Below are 25,500 nucleotides of genomic sequence, written 5' to 3'. Positions count from 1 at the left end.
TCTCTTCAAAAGTCTCTGAAGTTAACAAATCTTTATTCAAACACATTAGCTCAAGCAGCAGGTCAATTTTATTCAGCTAATGGAAAGCACAGTAACAGGTATCAATGAGTATGTGAAGAAACTGTCTTCCCAAGACTACAATTTATATGCTGAACAAAAGAAAAGAAACTCGAGACTGTGGAAAAGTGGTTGACAATATAATAGTGCTTCCATATACCTCGTACCGACCTCATAGGCTACACAGTTTGTTTGTCACCATCACACAGGAGTAAGACCGACAACACCTGCAAAGATGAAAACAAGATTGAGAATCTGTTGTATCGGCCAATTAGCAGTTTAGCACAAATCTGGTTGATATTTTACAAGTTAACAATATTTAGACATCTTAGAAGCTAATAGGGAATTTCTGGATTTTACTCTTGCCAGTCAATGGCACTCGAGCAAAGCAATAGATTTGCAGTTGATTAGTGGCTAATTTAAGAGATTATTAACAGCTACACATGAGTTATGCTGATTCTTTCTGCAGAACTCTTTTAACTTGAGTAGGTTCTACTTTCTAGCTTCTATTCAAAAGTACGTCTTCTAGAAAAAGGTGGAAAAGTGTCATGCCAGGCTATCAGAGCAGAAAAATAGCCAGCGCAGATAATTTTAGACCACATATCTACCTACACGAAGGGCCTGATAATTGAAATATACTTTACTCACTTACCTGCCTTGCAACTTAAAATGCACACATATGGCATGAGGTATAGATAACAGCAAAATGAATATGAGAAAGCCCTGAACTAATAATTTAAATAAAGCTATGGATCTCCTTGCATCTTCGAGCAGAGGTCAATCAGTACGAAGGTAGCTTGGTTTAGCAAATCACACAACAGCAAAATGGTTATAAGAAAGCCCTAGTCTAAGAATTTTAGATAAAGTTATGAATCTTCATGCATCTTTGAGCATAGGTAAATTAGTTTAAGAAATCACACACATGGCCTGAGGTATACATAACAACAAAATGGATATAAGAAATCCCTGGACAAATTTTTTTAAATAGAGTTATGAAACTTCGTGCATCTTTTTAAGCAGAGGTCAATCAGTATGCAAAGATAACTTAGTTTAGCAAATCACACACATGGTCTGAGGTATACATAATAAAATAGAAATGAGAAAGCCCTGGACTAAGAATTTTAAATAAAGTTATAAATCTTCGTGCATCTTTGAGCAGAGGTCAATCAGTATGCAAAGGTAACTTAGTTTAGCAAATCACACACATGGCCTGAGGTATGCATTAAAACAAAATAGATATGAGAAAGCCCTGGACTAAGAATTATAAATAAAGTTATACCTCTTCATGCATCTTTGAGCAGAGTACAATCAGTATTCAAAGCAAATTAGTTTAACAAATCACATACATGGCATGAGGTATGCATAACACTTAACAGCACAAGACCTGGAATAAATAATTTAAATGAAGCTATGGATCTCTTTGCATCTTTGAGCAGAGGTTAGGATGATATGAGATATGAATGAAATTCGTGAGGAAGTGCTCAATGAAGTTTATTCACCCATGTTTATCACTTATTTAAAATGAACAAATTAAGCTATCTTAGAAATATAGTAGTGAAGTGTGGAGAAAAAAGGAACTATGGACTCTTGAGAGAAGAAAAAAGATCTTTTAGTCCGCGTACCACATGCCAATCTTCCACCCGCATTGCCAGTGGTTAAACTGAGTTCATGACCTCCTACATAATCATAACCAGAAAAATTTAAATTTGATAGTGGAAGAAAGAAAACCCCAGTTAAATAATGCAAATGTCGCTATCAACGGCTAATAGGCTCTATCTATAAAGAGAATTAAAATCTCTTTTTCCATAATTGAATTAATAATACTAATAGCTTAATCTGTTTAGTTTAATGAAGATAAGATAACAAGAAAATAAATTAATTAAATTAAATTCTCTTAGTCAGTATCTCTGTATGATAAATCGATTAAGTAGGTTGATCAAATGACAAGAGAAAAGTACGTGTCAAACATGTAATTAAACGGAAACAATGAATTGAACATACCTTTTCCTAGATCATCCTCAAGCTCATGTACCACAAAGGCTCTTCCAACTACAGAATAGGGGCCGCTAAGAGGAATCTACAGATAAAGGAATTAATAACTGGGTATGTTAGAGGGGTAGATCTAAAATAAAGGCTTGAACATTATTTTGTTTTAAATTTGTTGATAATAAGGTAGCTGCAGTCTGAAGGGATAGATATGCATGTATCATATACACAAAAACCTCTCCCAGCAACACTGCCACTACCAACATTAATAGTTATTACTTATTACAATGTCCATTCATGGTGGTTCTGAGTATGTGAGTTGTGATGATGATTGATGACATATATGGATAAAATAATAGAAACAATACTCAAAGTCGCACCTGGTTATCTACAATGATTGCCTCTGCTACTCCTGTATATCAAAAAACATTGCAACGGTGAATTAGAAGCTATGAATTTATGAAACATAAAATGATGCATCTATCAAAGAAGAAAGAAGAAAAGCATATACCATCAGCATTGGCAGTTATGTTTCCCAGGTCACCCGCATGTCGGATTTCGTCCTCGGGAGCACCATGCGTTAACTTGTTAGGATTGAAATGTGCTCCTACAGTTGAAAATAAATAACAACAAATGAGAAGCACGGATGAACTTGTACAAAAATACAACCACACTGGCAAGAACTTCTTGATGCTATATCTAGCTCAAAAATGAACATGGGATCATGCACTACCTGTAGAAATGCATCCATTTGTTGTGTCTCCAAATTCATGCTACACGAAGAAATACAAAGGGGTATTGATTAAAACAACATTTCAGACATTCAACTAGCTGGTTGAATTTGCAACAAAGCCCATGGATGATGGCAGCCTCAGTGCAATTACTTACAAGATGGAATCCATGAAGACCTGGGGTGAGCCCGGTAATACGCACATTGACAGATGTTGGACCTAGAAACAATACAACATTTTTCAGAATCACAGTATTAGTACTACTACTATCGTTACCATTGCCATCTTCATTATTGTTACCTTTGTTACTATTACTAATATTGTGCTTATAAATTGTAATTTTCGGACGGGGAAAAGTCATCACAAGTTCATTGGTCATAGAATAAACATAGTTACAACAGACCCTGGGAGAAAGGAAACGTCACAAAATCAATACAATCATGCTCCTGAAGTTAAAAGTCAACTTATGTGCGTGTCAATACATCAGGACAAAAAAATGTCAAGAACAACGAAATGCAGGCAAAAATTAAGAACCCACTTTATACGTATCACATTTCAATCAAAGCCAATATCAATCTCATAACCCAGACGCATAAAAAACCCACTTCTATTCCAATTCCTGCACCCATTTAACTCAAACAGCCAAAAACAAGCAAATTACTAAATATTGATTCAGACCCTCCTCAAGTCTTAGGGTAAATCAAAAACTAATCAGTAAGAAGTGTACAGACCATCGTCCTCTTGGGTGAGCGTGACAACGCCTTCAACGGCGGAAGTTCCCTTGAGGACAGCGACAGCTTTTTTGGTGGCAGCGACGATAGCAAGGGGTTTTGGGGCAACGGAGGCAGCGAGGGAGAGGGAGTGGCGAGGGAGTTTGAGAGAGGCGCCATGGAAAGAGGAGGTGAGAGAAAGAGAAGATGAAGATGAAGAATTGGAGAATGGGGGCAATGCGACGTAGTTGGAAAGGGAAACAGATAGAAGTGATTGTGCGGCCATAGCTGCAAGAACTGCTTGCATTAGCTATGGGGTACTGTCGATGATAATGGGATAATGAGAGATTGAAAATGGAGGCTACCAGTAGATATGAGTGCGCCACTTTACAGCAACCAACTGCTTATATGATATGTCTCTTTCGCACCCGACCCCTCGTGGCTTCAAAGGTCTTCTCTCAAACCCAATTAAGAGGTTTAATTATAAATTTAGTCCTATTGTAATTTACTTTGTTTAACCAATCCATAATATTGTAATAAGTGTGATGTATTTAAAATTAGAGAAATGATACCATTTGGGATGGGAGATCTAAATGAAATTTGAGCTACCATTTAGACATTTTTGGCATTTGTTTTGCTTTCTTTCGTCGTCCAACATGAAATTACCAAAATTATTCTTATTCTCTTCGCTTAGTCTTGCTCTCCATTTCTATTATGGATAGAATTTAAAACTTTGCCATTAAACTTAATTTAGGATTAGTAAGATTTATTGTTGAGAAAATGGAAAGAAGATAAAGATAGATTATTATTTATGAAATATAATGTATGGTATGCTATTGCTATATTTAGAATGGTGTGGTTTTAAATAATTTTGCAAATGAAATGTAAAAGGGAAATATTGGAGAAGGGAAAAGGGCAAGGAAAAATTAAAGTTTCCCCGCCTCGGCGGTCATCGGAAGTGAAAGCAGTGAAGCAGTTTTCAGTTGCATCTGAAAGCTCAAAATTTTCTCTCATTCATGGACGTACCCAATTCCTCCTCCGTCCGAGTACTTATCCGCCCGCCACCATTATCAACTCCCACTTCCTCTTCCTCTTCACCTTCCCCAACTCCTCTCCCTCCTCATTCTGCTTCACCGGAACCCTCTACTTCATTTCCTCCTTCCTCGCCGTTGCCATCCCTTCCTCGCTTTTCCGACACCGTCGTTGTCGTCGGTTTCATTGGGAGGAGACCCGATGATTCGATTCAACTCATCAATCGGGTTATTGATTCCAATGTCTTTGGTTCCGGTAAATTGGATAAGAAATTAGATGTTGAGAAAGAGGAAGTTCGAGAATGGTTCAAGCGGCGACGAATTAGTTATTACCACGAGGAGGAAAGGGGCATTCTCTTTTTGCAATTTTCTTCCCACAGGAGCTCCGTGTTTGATGTGGAAGCAGATTATGATTCGGAGATTCAGGAGCATGATTTTGGCGATCTTCAGGGAATGCTTTTTATGTTCTCTGTGAGTGCTTCTCAATTTCTCATTTATTTTCTTCAAGATCGTTTGAATTGGATTGTTTGTCTGTATCATCGAAATGTTGTGATTAACTCAATTACTGGTGCAGGTTTGCCATGTAATCATATATATTCAGGAGGGGTCGCGGTTTGATACTAGTATTTTGAAAAAGTTTAGAGCTTTACAATCTGCTAAGCATGTTTTAACTCCATTTGTAAAATCTCGTGCTACACCACCATTGCCATCTAGATTGCAGTCTTCATCTGCCTCACGGTCTGTTGCTTCAGCACCTGTGTCTAATAATTCTTCTCCAATTAGAAGTGGTTCTATCTTAACACGCAATGCTTCCGGCATCTCTGTAATGTCGGGTTTAGGTTCTTATACCTCATTGTTTCCTGGGCAGTGTACTCCAGTCATACTTTTTATTTTCGTTGATGACTTCTTAGATGGCCCAATGATTAGTTCCAATGTGGAGGGAATAGATACAGCATCACTTAATCAATCTCCAAGTTCAGACAGTATATCTAGGCCAAATGTGCCAGTTAAAGGTTCTGGATCTGTAGTTGTGCTTGCCCGTCCTGTGAGCAAATCAGAAGGTGGTTTCAGGAAGAAATTGCAGTCATCTCTTGAAGCACAAATTCGTTTTCTAATCAAGAAATGTCGAACGCTTACTGGTTCTGACACCAGTCATGCTGGGTCTAGAGGTGGAGGCGCCTCAAGTTCTGCACCTTTGTTTTCACTTGATGCATCAAAAGCTGTTGTTCTGGTGGATAGGTCAACAAATAATACAGCTGAGTCTCTGGAGTTTGCCACAAGCCTTGTGGAAGATGTTTTGAATGGAAAAACTACATCTGATTCTCTTCTTCTTGAAAGTCTTGGTCAAAGTGCTAGCAAAGAGGATATAGTATCTCTAAAGGAATTTATTTATCGACAGTCTGATATTCTAAGGGGTAGAGGTGGAATGGTTCATAGTGCAAGCAGTGGTTCAGCTGGTGGGGTTGGCATGGTCGCTGTTGCAGCTGCTGCAGCTGCAGCATCTGTTGCATCTGGAAAAACTTTTACTACTCCTGAACTACCAAGTATGGAAATTTGGTTGTCTTCAAGTCAACAAATTCTCCAGGGGATTCTCTCTGCAAAAGGTGGTTGCATAGATGAAGTGGAAATTAATAAACGAAAACCACGTCATCGGCACATTCATTCTTCATCGATTGAGGGAAATGCTTTGAAGGGTATGGATCCTTTAGATATTGCTGTATCTTGGTTGGAAAGTGGTAAAGGTTTAAATATGAAGTTTTCAACTTCATGGTGTGAAAGAGCATTGCCAGCTGCAAAAGAGGTTTATCTAAGAGAATTACCTGCGTGTTACCCTACTTCACAGCATGAAGCCCACCTGGAGAAGGCTTTGCTTGCTTTCCATTCAATGGTTAAGGGACCTGCAGTGCAACGTTTCGCAAAAAGGTTGGAGGAAGAATGCAAATCCATTTGGAATTCTGGGAGGCAGCTGTGTGATGCTATTAGTCTGACTGGAAAACCATGTATGCATCAGAGACACAGCACTGAGAATGGAGGTTCGCCTTTAGAAACCATGCCAAAAAACCATTCAAGTGGATATGTCTTCCTACATGCTTGTGCTTGTGGCCGTTCACGACGACTACGATCTGATCCTTTTGATTTTGAATCAGCAAATGTTACTTTCAACCGATTTGCTGACTGTGACAATTTTCTTCCAATTGTACAGTTCCCAGGAGTAAGCATGACAGAACCCATTCAACCATCATCATGGACTCTGATTCGAGTTGGTGGTGCAAAGTACTACGATCCTTCAAAAGGTTTACTCCAGAGTGGATTTTGTCTGACTCAAAAGTTCCTACTCAAATGGAAAATTAGTACTCGAATCAGGAAGACTCCAATCGATTTTACAGATAATATAATGTTGCATGGTTCCTTAATTAAGTCACTCGTAGACTCTAAGGTTGAACCTAATGTAAATGTAAACACAAAGATGGCAGATGTAGCACAACTGAAGTCAAGGGATTTACAGTCTGGAATCCATAATGAAAGAAATTTCACAGGTAACATTAAAGCTGAAGATAAAAAAAGCACAAGCGGTAGAATCCTTCCCAACTTTACCCTGCGAAAACCTTTTTCTGAGGTTGTGGCTGGATCATCAGGTGTAGATGTTCGATTTCCACCCCTCCAGCAGAGGAAACATTCTTCATCAGATATTGATAAGCGTATCAAGCAAAGTAAGGTTGTTAATAGTCATGAACGAGGCTATGTTACTGTCGATAACCTTGGCTCAAGGAACTTGGAAAATGTTATTAAGCTTTCAAAAAACTCAAATGAGATTAGCAACAATGAGCATTTAGATAGCAATGCCTTTCTACAGGTAGGTACTAATGTAGTTCCGATGAATGCCAATAGTCTTGAAAAAACTAAAAACCCTCTTCTGAAGCAAACACTTGTATATATTGGCTTTGAACATGAATGCCCTCATGGGCACCGCTTCCTACTAAATCCTGACCATCTTAAGGAACTTGGATCGCCTTTTGCCACAATTAAAGAATCTCATACTCATGCGCAAGGTGCTGCATGCAATATGGTTGATCCTCTGAAATATGGTAAAAGCGATCGTCATGGTAAAGCTCGCGATAGTGTTAGTGTAGCAAATGCTACTGGCTCAAGTAAGCAAAGAAGTTTAGATAAGTTAAAGGATGCAGTTAGCGGTGGTAGCATGTATTCAGATGACCAGTCAAACAATATTAGAAGAATGACAGCAAACAATCTGACATCTGTTAGTGCAACGGTCTCCAATTCTATGAAGGACCTAGAAAAAGGTGTTAAGTCTATTGGCAGTGAGGACAATGGATCTGGTTTCTTCATGTTGAACCGAGACCTACCAATTTTCATGAACTGCCCACATTGCAAGCTCTCAAAGAATGAGAAAGATCCCCCAAATGTTAAGTTCTCTGGCACAATATCTCAACTTCAAAGGATTTTCATGGTACGCCATTCTTTTACAATTTTTATTTTTATTTTTCCCTCTCTAATGCCTTAAGTTCTCTCTTAAGTATTGTTGCAGCTGTGTTACGCTTTTCCAGTGTATGCTTTCTTTGATGATGCCATAAACTTTATATTGGTTTTGATTTTTGGTGTCCTTTGATTGATTTGACCAAGAAGAGAAGATGCTTTAAAACCATTGGGGAACCTGCGGAAAAGTTGTAGGAGATTATTGTTTTTGCATTCTTATCTTGGTTCTTTTTATCCTGGTCATCTATTTTTGCTAGTATTTTTTAAGCCTAAAATGGTCGCAAGGCTCTCCTTTGTAGGATTAAACATAAGCCTTGAGGCAGCGTGAGGGATAAGCCTTGATTTAAATTGAAGGAATATTGATAATAGGCACGAAAATAAATAACCAAGTAGTACTAAAGACAATAATCATCTAGAAGTTAATAAATAACATCATATATATTTATTTCACCCTCTCAATTAATCCTTTTAATTTTTTTTACTATTTTTTTTAGAATTTATTCTTAAATTCATTGCTTTCATTAGGATCCTAAAGCCGTTGGTTTACTTTGGTCTTTTCATGACCTTAGTATTGTTCTTGTTCTTTGTATTTTGGATATGATGAGGGTGCTATGGGGGTGTCAACCTAGTTGAGATGTTCGGGTGCACCTACTGATCCTTTCTCCCTCTCTCCCCCATTTCTTAGCTTCCCTATTATTCTCATTGTATAGCTCTCTTGTACTTTGAGTTTATTAATAATAAAGGAGCTTGTCTCATTTTAAAAAAAAAAATATAGGTGGTAAAAGTAATGCTATGTTGAATTACCATAACTTAATAGTATATTAACATTACATATATACGTGGACTTTATTTTTTGAATAGGCAATAAGCTAATAATATGCTAGACCCCCTATACTTATCACGTATAGTAGGAAGAATAAGGGAAAAAACAGAATTACACGTGGGTCAGGGGGAGAGGAAAAAAGGGCAGGACCACCACACAGTGGGGCCCAGCAGTTAGTTAGAATAAATAGAAGGAGAGAGAGAGAGGTATCGAAGATAATTTCTGGAAAGGAGGTGGCTGCTTCATCCTTGCGGGGAAGAAGACAAAAGGGTCCAGGTTTTATTGTTCGACATTGTTTTAATCGTTTGTCTCGTTGAGGTCTTTATGTTGATTATAGATTTCCCTTACGTAAGTGTTAGTCCACTGTGTTCTGGTAATTTTTTTCTGGAATTTGAACCTTATATGGTATTTTGTTGAAGAACTTATATTGTAATTCATTTGAGAACTTCTATACAAAGATACAGTTGTAGTATCTTTACATAGTATTCTGTTAAGTTTGGGTTCATTGTCAATGTCATAGAAATAGAACATCATCCCAAGGTGTTCTTTGAAGTGCAAGAGCAAGATGCAACAGCCTTTCAAAATGTACTTTCTAACATGCTTAATTATTTATCACTTTGACGTTCAATTTAACATTCTTAAAAGCACTCTTTATGAGACATTTGACAGAAAGCACTGCAATTTTTCTGCTTTTCCCCAAAGCACTTTATGTTACTCTGTTGGGGAGAAATGCTTTTAAGAATGGCTCAAGTACGTTTGTCATTTCAAAAGCACTTCCAAACACATGCTAGCTATTTGTAAATTCTTAGATAGAGCTGAAGTGGGTTTTGATCCTCTTCCCTCTTTGTAAATTCCATCGTGAAATTACTTTTTTAAGAAATATTAGGTCCATTTTTTTGTTCACCTTTTTAAAAGTTTGAACTATGGCATACTAAGCTCTTGACTGTTCACATTCCATGATGAAATGTATAATTTTCATAATTTTGGTTTCTAACATGTTGTAAAGAAGCATCTTATTTATCATACTGCTTTCTTTTGATTAATCAATAACCAAAAAATAACTCATAATGTGATGCCAGGTGACACCTCCCTTTCCAATAGTTTTGGCTACCCATCCAGTGATACAATTTGAGGTTTGTCTCGATTTTCTATGAATGTGCATTCCTAATTATTTTAGAATGGAACTTGAAATGTTGAGCTATATATTATTTATATTAGAGTCCAAAATAGATTTAGTTGATTTGTAAAATTTCTTGTTTGTTTCATTCTTTAATGTCTGATATTAGGAGTTGAGGGGGAAAAACAGTGCCTTCCAATGTGATCAAAATCCACTCACTTCTTTGATTTATTATCATAAAACACAAGGAGAAAAAGCATTTCTTATTACCACATCCTAACATGTTCCCGTTCTTTTATTTTTTTTTCAATGAAAACAATTGTTCTTTTAAAAAGAAAAGTTCCCATTTTTAAACTATACTTCAAGTAAGCCCTTGCTGTGTTGTTTCTCTTTGGGTTTGACTTGGCTTGAGCATTGAAAATTTAATCGGGATGGAAAATATGTTTCTCTCATCTCTCTATATTTTCTCTTATCAAATCTATCAAAGTTAGTACTTACAATGGTCTGTCCACTGAGTAATGAGCATTAGTTACAGCTTTGGTCCCTGCTTTATCGGAGTTTTTCCCCTTCTTGTTGTGATATACAGCAATTATATTGTTGGGAGGAAAGTACGGAAGAGAGGAAACGAAGAAATCTCAACTCGTATAGAAGTAACGGAACCAAGTTATCATAAAAAGTCTCTAGTTGGGATGGACAGAAAATGAAAGAAATTACAAAATTTTTAGTACTGAGTATACCATCTCGTGACTAGAAGAAAGCAAGATCCTTTACATCCCCCTCACACATTGATTTCTGAGGACTTCTTTTGTTCCTCTTTAGAATAATTCTCAAACCATAGCGGTAAATAAACTGACCACAAGTATTAAACCTTCTGAAAATGTTGCCAAGCAGGAGATGAAAGAAGGCCTTATCCATACTCCCTGGATGACTCCAGGGCAGCTTGAAGTGGTCCAGTAGGTAATTTGTGCCACATACTTTTTGTGAAGGAACAATAAACGAAAATGTGGGTTTGACTTTCTCACTCCTTAATGAAAAGAATTCCTATTTGGCTAAAGGTTGGAGTCAGAATTGCTTTTTGAACCTTGTGCAGTGCACTGGTTTTCCCATATAGCGCCAAGGTAAAAACTTCACCTATCTAGTGACTTTAACTCCGAATTTTTTATAGGAGAAGATCAGCATTTTCCCTAGGAAACCATTGATGGGATTAATCTTGGCTTTACGAGGATAAAACTCCTTCCTCTCATTGACCAGGACTCTAGAAAGGATTTTGATTCAAGCTGTATGCTTTCAGAATAGAGCCAGATTGGCCCTTCAGAAATTTTGAAGTATCCAAAGCTCTTTAAAGATGTTTTGAATCTTTTTTGACTGAATTCCATACCTCTGTAATACATTCTTTCACTTAGAAATATAAAATTTGACTGAAAACCATAATCTTTACAGAGGAGTGTAACTGCCCTTGCAAAAAGTCAAAGGAGTTACAAAAGGACTCTCCAACTGAATGGAGGATAAGGAGTAGTTATTAGAAAGAATTAGATGAAACTTTCCAAGAGAAGGCCAGAAAAATATTCCCATGCCAAATATTTTGCCAGACCTTTTCCTCCTTTTAGAACGACTCCTACTCTCCTATATCTCTCAAACCACCCTTCCCACAAGAGTGACCTACTATCATTAAGTTAAAGCACCTTTGCTATTTTCTTGAACCTTTGACCGCACAAAAGCACCTCTGAACCATCTAAGATTCTTGAGGGAATGGCCAAAGTGAAAGTGCCTAGCAGGTATTACCAAAATTTCATTGTGAATGGTCACTAAGGTGGCTGAGGCTGATCCATACTCTACCACTGCATTTACAAAGAATACACTCAGGGAAGATTCATCTGTAAGGACTTGTGAGTTGCATTTATTTCTATAAGGAATTGGTGGCAAAAGAAACAATAATGATTTATTAAAATTATATATATATATATATATATAAAAGATATTAAAAGCGATAAAAGAAAATAGACATAAAGTTACATGGAAACTCGAGTACCGGAAGAAAAACCACGATCTGACTTTCTTATTATTTTCTCGTATCAACAAAAGATACAAAGGGGAAAATAAATAGATAACAAGCTTATGATAAAATGGGAAAGGAAATTAGGAAATATAGTTATGGTCATTCAGCTTCTCTCGTGGAAAGACACTTGTAGATAGTGCCAGAGAACTAGTCATATAATTTGAGGATAAAGTAGGGAACGAAGTTACCGAGTTTTTGGAATACATCGACAAGTCGATGTTTGGATTGTGCCAAAGATTCACTAACTTCAAACCTTGCTTTATTATGGAGTTGATCAATCTTGGTACCACAGAAGTGCGACGACTGTAAAGGATCAAAATGTAACGATGCGTGAAAAAAGGTCAGGCGTGAAACGAATGCAGCGGTGGTAAGTGGATGTGCGGCTGACCAAGAGGGTGCTAAGGCTGGACAGAGGACCACGGTTGGGAGTAGGTTGACTGAATTGCGGAGACGACGGATGGCGGCGTGTGGGCAAATAGATGTGGTGCATGCGGCTCGTTCCCTCCACTAGGCAGCATGGCTGGCTCCAGGGTGGGCTCGTTGTGATCACCGGCGGCTTTTGAAGCTGGTGGAGCAAATTTTCCATGGCGGCGGCGGCGGCTGTCTCGTTTGTCTCTATTTGGTTTCATCAATACTCGTGTTTTCATTTTTACCCTACTGTGATACCATATTAAAAGAGGTAAAAGAAAATAGACACTGAGTTATGTGGAAACTCGAATATTGAGAGAAAAACCAATATGACTTTCTTATTATTTGTTCATATCAACAAAAGATACGAAGGAGAAAATAATTTGACAACAAATTTATGATAAAAAGGAAAGGAAGTTAGGGTAAATCTTTCCTTGGGCAAAGCCCACTAATTCTAACTAAAGATAAAAATAAAAAACCAACAGAGACCAAAATTTCTCCCGGAATTCACCCACACTTGCTTTGATAGTAATATCAAATTTCAACAACCCATCAAATTTTTGCCATAAAAAACCTTGTAGAGTTACAGCAACTAGCTTCTCTTATCTACCCTACCAGTTAAAAGAAGCCAAACTATAGTTGCTTCTAATTACAACATGCTGTATTGCATTTTTTTCCTAGTTTTACGCGAGTGATTTTTGAAGAGTTCTCTAAAAATTTAGTTTCTGTAGTCAAGCCCGATTGTAATTAGCTTTTCACATGCTTCATTCCCTCAGCCACCATGGTCTATTGTTGTTATTTGGTGCAATTACACCCTTGACTGATCTTCTACTTGCAGGAGTCGTGTCTGCCCCCTTCTGTTCCAGAAAGGCAGCAGAAACTACAGTTCACATTTGGATGTCAACTGGTCTTGCCCCCCGATAGTTTTCTGACACTTAGGCTTCCATTTGTCTATGGTGTGCAACTTGAGGATGGAAGTTTCCACCCTCTTAACCCTCTTCAACATCAACCTGAAGCGACTGCATGGATTATTGGGGGCACAACATTACAGATCCTGTCAAAGTCTGGCAATCTAGATGAGGGATCTCAAACATAATCAGAATTTTAAACATTGGAAACTTGATCTGTATGACCTGCATGTGTGAAGGGTTTCAGTCATTCAATAAAAAAGAGATGCACGCATATTTTACCAGGTTCATCAAAGTGTTGGTAAGACGTATTTTCATGCTCAATGGTTAATTAGATTTTTTTCTTCATATTATTTTATTTACTCACAAGCTCACCTCAAGTATTTATACCGGATTGTTCATTTCCTCCTAGGGTGTTTCTGACTTCCTGTTATCTGCGTGTATTGCTCCTGCATGATTTAGGATATATATCTATGTGATTAGAAATAGTTTACTTGACATTAGTTACTTAATTTAAGCTTTTCTAACGTGGGACTCTTCGCTTGGATTTGTCACCAACAGATATCCCAAGCAATGACGGCGGATGTAAAATGTGAAGTGTCTACCTGGATACTTCCTCTTTGGTGGTTATCACAATGATACGCATGCAATAAATACCCAGTGACTGTGAGCTGCTTCTCCCAGACTGGATGAGACCAGCCTATTAAGCTGTTTCCAGCCTCCAGGTATTGCATTTTGCTGGTTTTGTGTATATGGTGATTGGTCCTGCTTTTATTGGAAAATTTGAAACTATCTGTCAATGTTATTGTTAAGTTATTCCAATTGATAGTTCCTTCCTGGCCTGGTAGAAAGTGGCTTCTTATTGGTTGATAATATTCATATAATGTGATGTACATCATACATAACTATGATTAGCCGGAGTGGTCAATCGGGTGTTGGGGTTTTTATCTTTAACCATACATTTCTTGTCGTTTGGGCAATGTAATTTTTTGTTGGTCAAAAGTCATGTTTAATATCTCTGGTCTACTCTATATTATCATCATAAATCATGATTCAATTGCAGGGAGGATTTTGTATTGATCAATCAATCTACTGTTTCCAGAGTCTTGACAGTTGATCCATGACACATTAGCAAAGAGGGGAGCAGACATGTGGGATAAATTTCACTGATGGATTATACATTTCTAGAACTGGTAAGGATTGGTTTTCCATATTGCACCTGATCGTCATTAGTTTTACTTCCTTGTGACTTGTGACAGAACTGAACAACCTTTGAATTAAAGTGAGCCAAAGTGAAGTTTAGTGAAGTTTGGTTCAGTGATATTGACTTGACCTTCGTCTCCAAAGCTTGTACATTCAATTGCTCAACGCAATTGCATTGATTTAAAGATATTTCTAAAGCTGAACCATTTCCCATTGCTGTTGATTCCTCCTCCCAAATAATGAACTTCCATTCACGAAGGAACACAACTGTGCAATGACCATTCCAACAATGTTCCTGGGAAAACTCCCCCACACCATGCTGTTGGCCAACATTCCTAACCTCACTGGAACTGCATGTTGAATCTGGGAGTTCAAATTCAACCAAAACAAGAGATGTTGATATGAAGTGTTCTCATTTAGCTCTTGAAGTTTTTATATTGGGATGTATAGATTGTGTGGCTCTTATCAAACTTGTATGTTGGATTACTTTATACGTAGGTAATGTTTTTGTTTAATTCAACAATGGTGAGAACAAAATTTTAATCTTCAACTTTGGTGAAAAAACGATTCACTTATCTTGTATTTTTCTGTGGCACAATGGTAATGTACAATAGTTGGGATTGAGTGCATTCGATGAAAAGTTTATTATTTAAGAAGTCAAATCTCTAAGAAAATACGAAAGTACACATTGATGCATTGTTGCTCCCTCCATTTCAAAATTCAAATACAAAGTTGCCAATTAAAATAATTACAATCTCTGTATTAGTTTAAAGGGTTAAACAGAAAAGTTAAAAAATGGAGAAAGATGCGATTAAAACTCAAATCCATGGTTAAGAAGTGCCCCAGTTAGCCAAAGCTTCAGATTTGGCAAATTCATGTCCACCTCACAATCCCTCACCTACAAAATAAAACAGATTATAAGCATTCTATTCGGTTTAAAGTGTTCGATTGCTTTTCAAAAACGGCTCAATCATTTGTTTGAATTAAAAATAATTACATTAATTGTAGCAGTGAGAATGAATCTGTCAGAAGCAGAAGTCAAATTGGAGCTTTGAATAATGAAGCTGGTGAGAGATTCAAGAACTTTGTAAAGAGACATGGCTACTCTTTCACCCATCTTGCAAACTAGCCTCAAATAAAACCCTCTTTCCTCTACTTGAAACACATCCAGCTTTAAAAGAAAATACATCCCCAAATTGTATATTAGTACCAGCTTAGGTTCAAGAACTTCATCACAAAACATGAACGAATTTTTTGTCTCTCAAACTTGAAAAATGTACCTGAATTATTTTGGTGGGGAGGAATTGGTCAGAATATGAAGTTTGAATAATTTTCTTTTTGGTTTGATCTCTATGAACTTTTTGTGTTTCGTTGATTGAAGATTCCAAAACTGATATTTCTGATTTGAGCTTCTTTGCTTGCATTTGTAGCTCTTTCACATACAACACTGCATCTCCAACGATGGAAGCTTTGTCCATCTGCATTGTTCTCCATATCTTTCATTCAATATTTTACCATTTCATTCCAAACTCGAATTTAAATGGTTATACACATGCAATCAGTGAATGAAATGATGATCATGGATATATAGATATAAGTGAGAACAACTATCTTCATTTGTAAAAAGTAATTTTAAAAAATCAAAAGAAAAGTCATGAGAATGTAAAGTGAACAATATCATATCATTGTGGAGATATGTAGGGGTCGTTGTTCCTCACAATTTTAAATACGAAAAAAATGATTTTAACTATTTCAAAATCATTAATAATTAGTATTCCAACCTCACACAATATTTCTCACATTAAATGGGAATAAATAAAACTTAAAATTTAAATGACAATGATAATAATAATTATTTTTATTTTTATTATCTCATTCTCGTTAATGCATTTTCTCATGTCTATTCAAAATGCATTCCTTTGTTTCTTTTTTCTTAAAAAGTATTGTCTAAACTTATTAACTATTATGAATGTAAGGATTAATTGATGATACCTTAGTTATATTTGGAACCAATGAACGCAATGCATAAAGCTTTTCCTTCATTCTTCCTCTTCTTCTTCTTTCAGAAATCAAAGTTCTTGTTCTATCTGCCTTAGGTTTCTTTGAGGTTGTGGAAGAAGAATTCTCTACAGACTCGTTTTCATCTTCGTCTTCGTCTTCATCTTCAACTTCTTTCATGATGCTATTGAAACTCTCCAATGTACTAAACAGAGAATTTGGATCAGAATTCATCACCATATTTGAATCTACAATGTATTCCAAGCTTTGATCCACCACACGATTCTCGATCAAGCAACCGTTCATGAAATCGAGATCAAAGTTATTGTTGAAGATCGGAGTTTCGTTCCCTCCACGAATCAGATTCACATATTGATCAAAGTTGTCGCCATGGATGAAATCTTGGAGCTCAAATTGATCGTTGATGTCCGTCATTAAATGCCTCCCAAATTGCTCCATTTCAAAACTTTATTAGTAAATTGATATTTTGATGGATCAAGATAAAGTGATTAATGGGCTAATTTATAAACAGAGGAAGATAGAGAATCTACATGAAAAAAAATTAACTAATCATGACATGTTACGCTTAATTAATTATTTGATTAGTTAATTAATTAAATACAAGTTTAGTATATGAAACTTTCCAATTTGGGTTTGGGGTGATGCAGTACAGATAAGTTTACTTCAATTATTTTCTAGTTTTATATTTGATACGAGTCTAAAATTTTAACTTCACGTTAGCGAAGATAAAACTTGCCAACAAGTCAACGATACAATTCACACGAAAGTAAGTTTTTTTTTTCTAATTTTGAAAGTAAGTTTTTTTTTTTTTTTTTTGTTTAAACAACAAAACAATGAATCAATTACCAAACAAATCTATTTTTCAAATATTAAATTTCAGAAACAAATAACTGAAAACAAATAAGTTACCAAACAAATCCTTAAAGATCAGTTACATATTTCTTTAAGGTTCCAAGATCAAATAAATACTCGTCTAGAAGTTTGAACTAACTTTATAATTCATTTCAAAATAAAATATTCGAAATAACTTCAAATGTTCTTTTTTATATTGTTCAGTTCGATTTACTAATCCTACAACATACCGGTACCATTGATGTCGTGGAATGATAATCCATGATTTTCTATCTCTTTATCAAGATCAGTTTCATAATTACTATAACTTCAACCAAATGATAGTTAAGTTAAATATAAATTGGGTAGCAACAAGAAGGGACATGTGTTTTTACAACCAATCATGTAAATTCATACTGATTAGTTGATTAGCAAATATTAAAATTTAATTCAGGGATTAGATCTATAATAACAAATGCATGCATATCAGTATCAATTCAATCTTCAAACATAATACTTAATTAAGTTGTTAACTAAAGGTCAACTTAGCTTTGGTCATTTTGCTTCTCTCTCTCTACATATAAATGGATGGTTATTAAACATTTAATTAACTATGTCAAATTTTAAAATTGAGACTAATTCTTTCTTCTTTTTTTAATAAAAACATAGAATAATTATATCATTTGTGTGATTTGTTCTTGGGAAGGTTTAATTTGAGGAAGGCTTATGTTGGTGCAAATTAAATTAATCAATTATGCTATAGTTTTTTTAAAAAATATATATATTTCTTTTAATGCTTTGGTTCAACAATATGTAATGTAAGTAAGGCTAATTATTTTTAATATGTATGAATTTATCAATTCCATAAACTTGCAAGTCTAAATCTATGCCTTTCATATAGTAAAACTAAATAATAAAAAAATGAGAATTTAAAGTTTAATTGATATTTTTTTTAATTATATCAACTTAATCCAAACATTTTCAAGTATAGTAAAATAAATTAAAATATTTACAAAACATAACGAGATTTTGGATTATATCAATATAGATCGTAGACACTTATAAACTTCTATTTTTGTCTATCGATGTTACTTATATAATCTAAATTTTTGTTATACTTTAGAAATATTTTTGTAAAATTTTCTATTTTGTACTATTCTCCAATTTAATATCTAAATTTCTTTAATTGTATCATTTAATACCATTCTTCAAATTTAGTTAAAAAATATATTGTTGGTAACATATTATAATTAAACTTTGAATTGAGATTACATTTTCAAATGATTTCAATTCTTAGGTGTATAGAATTCTTCAAAAAATCAAATTAATAAAATGGAAACCAACAATCTTCAACAAAAAGCTGAGTTGAAAGTCTAAATTGGTTTGTTTCTAAACAAATATAAGAATACTTTCGTTCGCATAATTATTAGTTTCACGTAATATTTATCAAAACAAAATATAATAGAAGTTGTAAGTTGTTTCGTATAAAAAGGTATAAACCTTACATTACAACAAATATACTAGGTTTGACATTTAAAATCGATGCAATTCATTATATTTTATAATAAGAATATCAATAGAATACTTTTTCGATTCTACGATTCTAATATTGAAGTAAAATAAAGATGACTTATTTTGACAAATAGTAATTTTTTTTTTCACTGAATCCCTCTATATCTTTATTGTACTAAAATATATATTATTTTGACAATATAATAAACAAATAAAATGTTTGGGATGTTTAAATGTATTAAGAATTTAGAGATATAGTTTAGTTTAAAATGGAAAAGGAAAATTTAGTTAAATAATAATAATTATAAAAAGAAAAAAAGGAGCCACGTGTCAGGTTGAAGTTTCGATTTAAAAAGAGAATCTTCAACGTAAATGAAATGAATTTGGTTAAGGGTTTCATCATCGGCTGCATCATTTTGTGCTTTTTATTGGCCGCAAAACCCATTTCTTTGTAACAAAAAGCTTTTAAATTTGTGTCCTAAATGTTAAGCTTCTTGTGGGAGTTTAATTGTTTATTGATTAACTTAATTACTTGTGTTTGACACACAATTCCCACGTGGGGATACCGTTTTGGGCTTATGTCTCCACGTGCCATAAGCCAATTAAGCGTTCTCCATTCTCTGACTCACGCCACCCCTTTAATTAATTAATTCCTAATACTTCCTTCCACCCTAAACCTTTAATTATTAACTTACACATTCTTCATTGTTTGTTTGTTTGTATGTTTCTTTATTAATTGGGCCATGTACTTTACTTGGCCCATTTTGAGGAGCAAGGCCCATGTGGATTGGTTTTGGATTCATCCATGTCATCGGACTCCACAATCATGCTCTATTTTCCCCCAACCATCTGTCTCTTATCTATCAACTTTTTCAACTTGTGCTTCTTTTTGTTTGAGTTTAATTATGCGTCTAAAATATCATATCAATTCCAATGGACTAAAGTGGAAAGTTTAGAATTTTAATAGATGATTTTAGACTAAAAGACATAATCGGCCTAAAAAGAAAAACTAGAAATAGCATCTAAGGAATCAAATAAATGATGAAGTATGTTTCTTAAGCCGGCTGGAGCTGAAGAAATAAGTTTTCTCTCTGTTCACAAACTTTTAATTTATTGTTCTCTAATTTAAGAATAAGAACGTGTGTTATGATATGATCAACACACATCCCATCATGTTTTATTTTGTAATTACGTTTATCTCTTTATTAAAAGATCATTCAGATCGAACATTTTTCTTCATCAACGCATTGTGTGGGTTAGGAACAATTTATTAAACATAAATTAAAAGACAAAAAAAAAAATCCATTTAGACCCCAAAAGTTAATTATAGATTCTAAATCGGACCCACATTTTTCCGGTTCCGTTCCTTGGAAGATAAGGTGGAAGCCTAGTCAGCAATTACTCAGCTAAAAGCTTCCTATCCAAATAATAATAATAATAATAAAACAACAACAACAATTTTGCCGCGCGTTTCAACGGTCGCCAGCTGTTTCACTGAATCCTCCGGCGAACTGTTCAACCATCCCCCAATCGCTTCCCCATAGCGCATGTTCTTCACCCTAACCTTTTACCGGCTTTTAACCCGAGCCCCCTCTTCTTGACGTGGCGCGTGAAAAGCTAATGGTCTGCTTCCTTTGTGGAATCCCGAAAATATCCTCACTGACAGTTTTAAAGCCTCGTTTTCATCGTCTCGGTACATTCACCGGCGCGTAGAAAAATAACTGCGAAATCCCGAAAATACCCTTGCTGACGGTTTAAACCACACTCCAACTCCTCTCCGTAGTCTGCACTACAAATCTTTGTATAACAAAACCCAACCATTTTTCTCTCCGCTTCATAATACAATGGACATTCATCATATTCAGGCTTCATTATCTTCTTCTGCTTCTTCATCATCCATTGAACCTCCACTTTCTGAATCCCATAATACATGTGCAGCGGATCGTGAGTCCGGGAATTTCGGGTTTGTTTCTATTTCTGTATGAAAAATGTTGAGATCTACGTTTTTTGGTTTTATCTCTTATTTAATTTCTCTAATCTAGATTTTTTGTGGTTTAGGTGCTTGCATTATCGAAGGAGATGTAAGATTAGAGCGCCCTGTTGTGATGAGATCTTTGATTGTAGGCATTGTCATAATGAAGCCAAGGTTTTAATTTTTTTATAATGTTGGTTGTTTTAATTATGTTTTGGTAATTGATTTTGGTGTTGGAGTTTCTTATTTGTTCTGTTGATTTGATTAGAACTCACTTGAATTGGAAACTCTTGATCCACATGATGTTCCTCGCCATCAAATTCAGAAGGTTTTCTTTTCTCTCATTTTATGTTTTTCAAAATTTTAGGTTTCGTTTTGATATCCATTTAAGTCTCGTTCGTAACAATTTTGTTTTTGGTTTCCTGTTTATGAATTTTCTGCTTGTTTTCTCCTGGATTTTGTACTCTGGTTCTCAGATTTACTTTTAAATACTAAAACGTGAAGTAGTGACCAAATACCAAACAAGGTCTTACTTTTTAGTTTTTGATTTTTTCTAAAATCTGTTTATAATTTCTTAAAGAAATATTTGAATTCATAGCTAAAATTTGAAAAATATGAACTTTTTTTTTTTGTTTTGATTGAATTTTATGAGAACTCCATATAAGTAGAAATTGTCAATGTTTTTAAACTTAATTTTCAAAACCAAAAGGTTATGAAATGGGAACTTTAATTTTCTTTCCACCAGGTCTGTTCTTGATTTGATTTCTATGTTCAATGATTCGATCTGCACTAAACGGCATTGTAAATCTTTAATCAATCTGACTTGGGGAAATTTGAAAAAGCGACTTTATTTCTGGTGGGTGGTGGTTTTGGCATTATTGAACTTTTAGAAAAGCTTGAACATTTCTTACAAAGATGGTATTTCCATAGAACCATAACTTAATTCTGAAGCAAACCTGTTGCTTTTCAAAAAAAAAAAGAAAAGCGCCACTTAAGTTTCATCAGCTGTGCATAATGCATGCCTTTATGAGTCTTGGTGCCTTTTGTACAAACTTGAAAAGTAGTCCATTTTAACACCGGTCCAAAGTGGGCAATATCGTATCATTTTAGAGTACAAGGGATTGGCATTATTGTCCTAATGTTCTTTAAGCTAGACTGGACTACTTGAAGAAACTGTTGAATTTTCTCTCTTCTTGTAACTGATTGTATGTTGCCTTTTATTGCACCTTGCAGGTTATTTGTTCCTTATGTGATACAGAACAAGATGTGAGTTCCTTGAGAATGACATTGTAATTGAAACAAGCTAAGAGACAACTTTAAATGGGTATAATTGTGATTAACTTGTTGAGTTCCTTTTTATTTCAAGCAGGTTCAGCAGTACTGCTCGAACTGTGGAGTCTGTTTTGGGAAGTACTTCTGCAGCATATGCAAATTCTTCGATGATGACGTGAGTTAGGACATATTAGGAATGCCTCTCTAAGTGCTTAAAATCAATGTTTATGCAGAACATGTTTTTAAACAGTTAAACAACCATTCTTAAAAGCCTTTAATCATCGGCTGGTATTTCATGTTTCTGCTGAAACTTTGACTCGCTGAGAAACATTCTCCTAGTCACCTTGAGGCTACGTTTGCTTTCTAATTGCTTCAGTTTGTTCCCTTTTCAGGTTTCAAAAAATCAATATCATTGTGATGAATGTGGAATCTGTAGGTATGAGTTCTTCAAACTCTGTGAAATGAGCTTAAATTCAAAAAAAATCTTCTTAAAATATGATAATGGTTATGCTTATTCAGTATGTTATCTTTATTCTATTTTGTAGGACTGGAGGAAAGGAAAATTTCTTCCACTGTAAGACATGTGGTGAGTGAGGGACAAAACTCAAACTCAAACTCAAAAACTGAACAGCTAAAAGAATAAAATAGTTATAAGAAGGTAAAAAGTAACATCTACCTTCTTGCAATGTTTGTCGCAGGATGTTGCTATTCAAAATTAATGAAAGATGGTCATCGTTGCATCGAGCGAGCAATGCACCATAGCTGCCCTGTATGCTTTGAGGTAAGGAAAGTCGATGCATAATTATCTTTTGTTAATGCCTATAGGTCGAACATTACTTGATTTAAAATGTCTAAATTCTTCAATGCAGTTTCTATTTGACACAACAAAAGACATCAGTGTCTTACCTTGTGGCCATACCATACATTTGGAATGTGCAAAGGAGATGGAATCACATTTCCAGTAAGTACATCACATTTAAAATGCTTATAACCTTAGGATATATTACGATGCAGTTCCACATAAATTTGCATACGACCCTCCAAAATCAGTTGAAAATGAAACCATTATTGAACTTTTATGAGTCGTCTCCCTCAATCTCGTTTGAAATGATCCAGGCGCAAGGTCAAGAAGTATTAATATCTTTGTCTATGATTGTGTATGTAGAAGATGATTTATAATAGTGGTTACAATGTGTTTTATTTTCACAGGTACTCTTGCCCTGTCTGCTCAAAGTCAATCTGTGACATGTCTAGGTTGTGGGAAAAGCTTGATAAAGTGGTAAGTCATATTATATACTTATTTTCTTAATTTCCTCACAGCATAATATGAACTACTAAATCATTCATCAATATCTTGATTTCTTTTATTAAACTATAAATGTAGATTGCTTCAACCCTGATGCCTGATATATATAAAAACAAGAAGGTAACACCCTTTCAACAATGCTTTCAACTTTCTACTTGTTCTTAAGAGATTTAAAGAATAAAATCAATTTCTCTTCCATGCTATTGCTTAAATCTGAAAACAAAAGATAAAAGCATACTGATTCTGATTGAAATGAAATTCAAAAATGAAGATTAGAGGTCAAAATGCTATAAAGAAAATCTCATGAAGTATTAAGAAAATTTAACTGGTGAATCTGTAGGTAAATGGAGAGAGGGAATTATAAATCTTGGTCATGACATTAATTACTCTGCATAAATACAAGCAGGTATGGATTCTATGTAATGACTGTGGCGCAGAAGGTGAAGTTCAATTCCATGTGGTTGCTCATAAATGCTTGGATTGCAACTCCTACAACACCAAACAAACAATAGGAAGAAGACCTACTGCTTCTTGCTCATCCACAACGGTTCCTGAGATAGTGAGCTAGACTTTTCTACCAAAAGAAGATCCAAAGAAGAAATTCTCGATCAGACCTTTACTTGAATAGGATCTGTTCTCCTATAGATTGTACAGTTATGTTGTTGAGTTCTACCAAGAAATTCTTGGTCTCACTCGCCATGATGTGGTTTCCCTTCCCATAACTATTAGATGCATTGCTTCAATAAAAATGAGCTCTAAAAACCTAATGGTTATAATAGGAGAGTTAACCATAGTAAGACTACTGCACCTGATAGGTTTTGGTCATATGGTTCTACATCATTCCACCTGCCATGTGTGTATATAGAAATTTTGTTGGACTTATATGGTTTAAGGCTCCATTTGGCTTTTGTGTTTTTATTCCTTTTATGTTTTTCTAGCATTTTAGGCCAAATTATCAAAAGATATAATGTGGATATGTCTCACATTCAATAAGAGAATATAAGTGAAACACATATTGTGGGACTAATTAAACAAGGAAGGTTTGAGAAAGATTTTATTATGAATAAAATTAGGTTAATATATCATATCGGTCCTTATATTTTAAAATTTTGTTTTAATTTTAGCATTCTCTTTACTTCTTCCCATGACTGTTATGCTTTCAACAAATCTTAAATTTAGTTCTTCTATGATTTTTTGTTTTTTTTTTTTTTCAAAAACTTATTATAATCTATTAGCATATTTATCTTAAACTTTCCAAACAAATTTATTTATTGTATTTCAAATTAGTATTTATCTTAAAATTAAATTACTTGGGCATATTATTGTTTAAAATAAAGTTTATCGTTTAATTATTTAATGTTTGGTTTTATAATTAAAAAAAAAATAAAAACACTTTTTATACAACCAAAATGGGCTTGGAGTGGATAAGAAAGACGTCAGTAGCATGTGGTTGCACAAATTTGTGATGTTCTATGATTGTTGATTGGGTAGATATTAAATTCATAGGGACAATGTTATTCCTTATTATTTTTTCTTTGAAAGCGCCATCTAACTGTTCAACCAACACTCATGTCTCTCTCTCACTCTATATATCTACCCAATTACAATAGATACATAAACACTTTTCGAGTCAATAGTTTGAAGCTAAAAGTTAACTATTATAGTCTTTCAATTGTTATATCTTAGTTATAATAATTTGTGTTTGAATTGTAAATTGTTTTAGTTTAGGTTATAATAGTGTGTTCCAAGTATAAACTATTTTAGTTTGAAAAGACAATGATAAACATTATAAAATGATGAACGTAAAATAGTAAAAACGGTAACAAATAATAAATATTACAGCAAATTGAGAGTTTAATTTGAAATAATGTTGATGGTAGTTAATTGGAAAGTACAAAACAGTATTTACCGTAACAAAAGATGGTTATTATAATCTTGAATAATCCTTGTTTCAAATACCCCTAATTGTGTATCAACAATTTTAAAGAATTGTAAATAACAAAACTTGTCCCTCAAACGCCTTATAACTAACAAACTCTTATTAACCACTCAATAACAATATG

General features: G+C 34.6%; 4 protein-coding genes across 10 annotated transcripts; 2 read left to right on the top strand and 2 right to left on the bottom strand.

The window, feature by feature from the left end:
- Positions 1–3,875, bottom strand: LOC101221780 (superoxide dismutase [Cu-Zn], chloroplastic). The gene is made up of 8 exons (XM_004145720.3): positions 3,506–3,875; positions 2,932–2,993; positions 2,777–2,816; positions 2,555–2,650; positions 2,424–2,455; positions 2,059–2,134; positions 1,680–1,733; positions 1–284 (listed from the first exon to the last, which is right to left on the bottom strand). The coding sequence occupies exons 1-8, from the start codon at positions 3,789–3,791 to the stop codon at positions 259–261; spliced, it is 672 nt and encodes a 223-aa protein (XP_004145768.1). The 5' UTR covers positions 3,792–3,875; the 3' UTR covers positions 1–258.
- A 475-nt stretch (positions 3,876–4,350) lies between these two features.
- On the top strand, positions 4,351–15,154 carry LOC105435794. Of its 5 annotated transcripts, none has more exons than XM_011658738.2 (7): positions 4,351–4,986; positions 5,090–7,984; positions 9,913–9,966; positions 13,253–13,623; positions 13,884–14,047; positions 14,425–14,515; positions 14,582–15,154. In XM_011658738.2, exons 1-4 carry the CDS (start codon positions 4,501–4,503, stop codon positions 13,508–13,510), a joined length of 3,693 nt encoding a protein of 1,230 aa, XP_011657040.1. In that variant the 5' UTR covers positions 4,351–4,500; the 3' UTR covers positions 13,511–13,623; positions 13,884–14,047; positions 14,425–14,515; positions 14,582–15,154. The 5 variants fall into 5 exon arrangements, with proteins under 5 accessions (XP_011657040.1, XP_011657038.1, XP_011657039.1 ...); XM_011658736.2 differs by having other exon boundaries at positions 14,386–14,515; XM_011658737.2 differs by having other exon boundaries at positions 14,425–15,154.
- On the bottom strand, positions 15,155–17,021 carry LOC101213681 (transcription factor FER-LIKE IRON DEFICIENCY-INDUCED TRANSCRIPTION FACTOR). The gene is made up of 4 exons (XM_004145771.3): positions 16,518–17,021; positions 15,806–16,003; positions 15,523–15,696; positions 15,155–15,423 (listed from the first exon to the last, which is right to left on the bottom strand). The coding sequence occupies exons 1-4, from the start codon at positions 16,980–16,982 to the stop codon at positions 15,337–15,339; spliced, it is 924 nt and encodes a 307-aa protein (XP_004145819.1). The 5' UTR covers positions 16,983–17,021; the 3' UTR covers positions 15,155–15,336.
- A 3,333-nt stretch (positions 17,022–20,354) lies between these two features.
- On the top strand, positions 20,355–24,358 carry LOC101221553 (E3 ubiquitin-protein ligase RZFP34). Of its 3 annotated transcripts, none has more exons than XM_011658734.2 (12): positions 20,355–20,850; positions 20,946–21,033; positions 21,128–21,187; positions 22,093–22,125; positions 22,229–22,306; positions 22,524–22,567; positions 22,677–22,717; positions 22,830–22,912; positions 23,001–23,092; positions 23,341–23,410; positions 23,516–23,557; positions 23,778–23,987. In XM_011658734.2, the coding sequence occupies exons 1-12, from the start codon at positions 20,732–20,734 to the stop codon at positions 23,799–23,801; spliced, it is 774 nt and encodes a 257-aa protein (XP_011657036.1). In that variant the 5' UTR covers positions 20,355–20,731; the 3' UTR covers positions 23,802–23,987. The 3 variants fall into 3 exon arrangements, with proteins under 3 accessions (XP_011657036.1, XP_011657035.1, XP_004145767.1); XM_004145719.3 differs by having other exon boundaries at positions 20,358–20,850; positions 23,844–24,358; XM_011658733.2 differs by lacking the exon at positions 21,128–21,187 and having other exon boundaries at positions 20,357–20,850; positions 23,844–24,358.
- Positions 24,359–25,500: the final 1,142 nt, after the last annotated feature.

This window comes from Cucumis sativus, chromosome 6 (genome assembly GCF_000004075.3).
Source record: "Cucumis sativus cultivar 9930 chromosome 6, Cucumber_9930_V3, whole genome shotgun sequence".
Classification (NCBI taxonomy): domain Eukaryota; kingdom Viridiplantae; phylum Streptophyta; class Magnoliopsida; order Cucurbitales; family Cucurbitaceae; genus Cucumis; species Cucumis sativus.
Note: the sequence above shows the minus strand (reverse complement) of the source record. Positions and strands in the feature narration are given on the sequence as shown.

Bases quoted from the DNA above. Each gene is read 5' to 3' on its own strand.
- LOC101221780 (XM_004145720.3), bottom strand. From the start codon at position 3,791: ATGCAAGCAGTTCTTGCAGCTATGGCCGCACAATCACTTCTATCTGTT. The intron at 2,651-2,776 runs GTAGTGCATGAT...TTTCAACTGTAG, and splicing joins AAATGGATGCATTTCTACAG to GAGCACATTTCAATCCTAAC. The intron at 285-1,679 runs GTACGCGGACTA...TCATCTTTGCAG, and splicing joins GGGTGGAAGATTGGCATGTG to GTGTTGTCGGTCTTACTCCT.
- LOC105435794 (XM_011658738.2), top strand. From the start codon at position 4,501: ATGGACGTACCCAATTCCTCCTCCGTCCGAGTACTTATCCGCCCGCCA. The intron at 4,987-5,089 runs GTGAGTGCTTCT...TTACTGGTGCAG, and splicing joins GAATGCTTTTTATGTTCTCT to GTTTGCCATGTAATCATATA. The intron at 9,967-13,252 runs GTTTGTCTCGAT...TTCTACTTGCAG, and splicing joins ATCCAGTGATACAATTTGAG to GAGTCGTGTCTGCCCCCTTC.
- LOC101213681 (XM_004145771.3), bottom strand. From the start codon at position 16,982: ATGGAGCAATTTGGGAGGCATTTAATGACGGACATCAACGATCAATTT. The intron at 16,004-16,517 runs GTATCATCAATT...AGAACAATGCAG, and splicing joins TGGTTCCAAATATAACTAAG to ATGGACAAAGCTTCCATCGT. The intron at 15,697-15,805 runs GTACATTTTTCA...TTTCTTTTAAAG, and splicing joins TCCCCACCAAAATAATTCAG to CTGGATGTGTTTCAAGTAGA.
- LOC101221553 (XM_004145719.3), top strand. From the start codon at position 20,732: ATGGACATTCATCATATTCAGGCTTCATTATCTTCTTCTGCTTCTTCA. The intron at 22,307-22,523 runs GTGAGTTAGGAC...TTCCCTTTTCAG, and splicing joins GCAAATTCTTCGATGATGAC to GTTTCAAAAAATCAATATCA. The intron at 23,093-23,340 runs GTAAGTACATCA...TTATTTTCACAG, and splicing joins GAGATGGAATCACATTTCCA to GTACTCTTGCCCTGTCTGCT.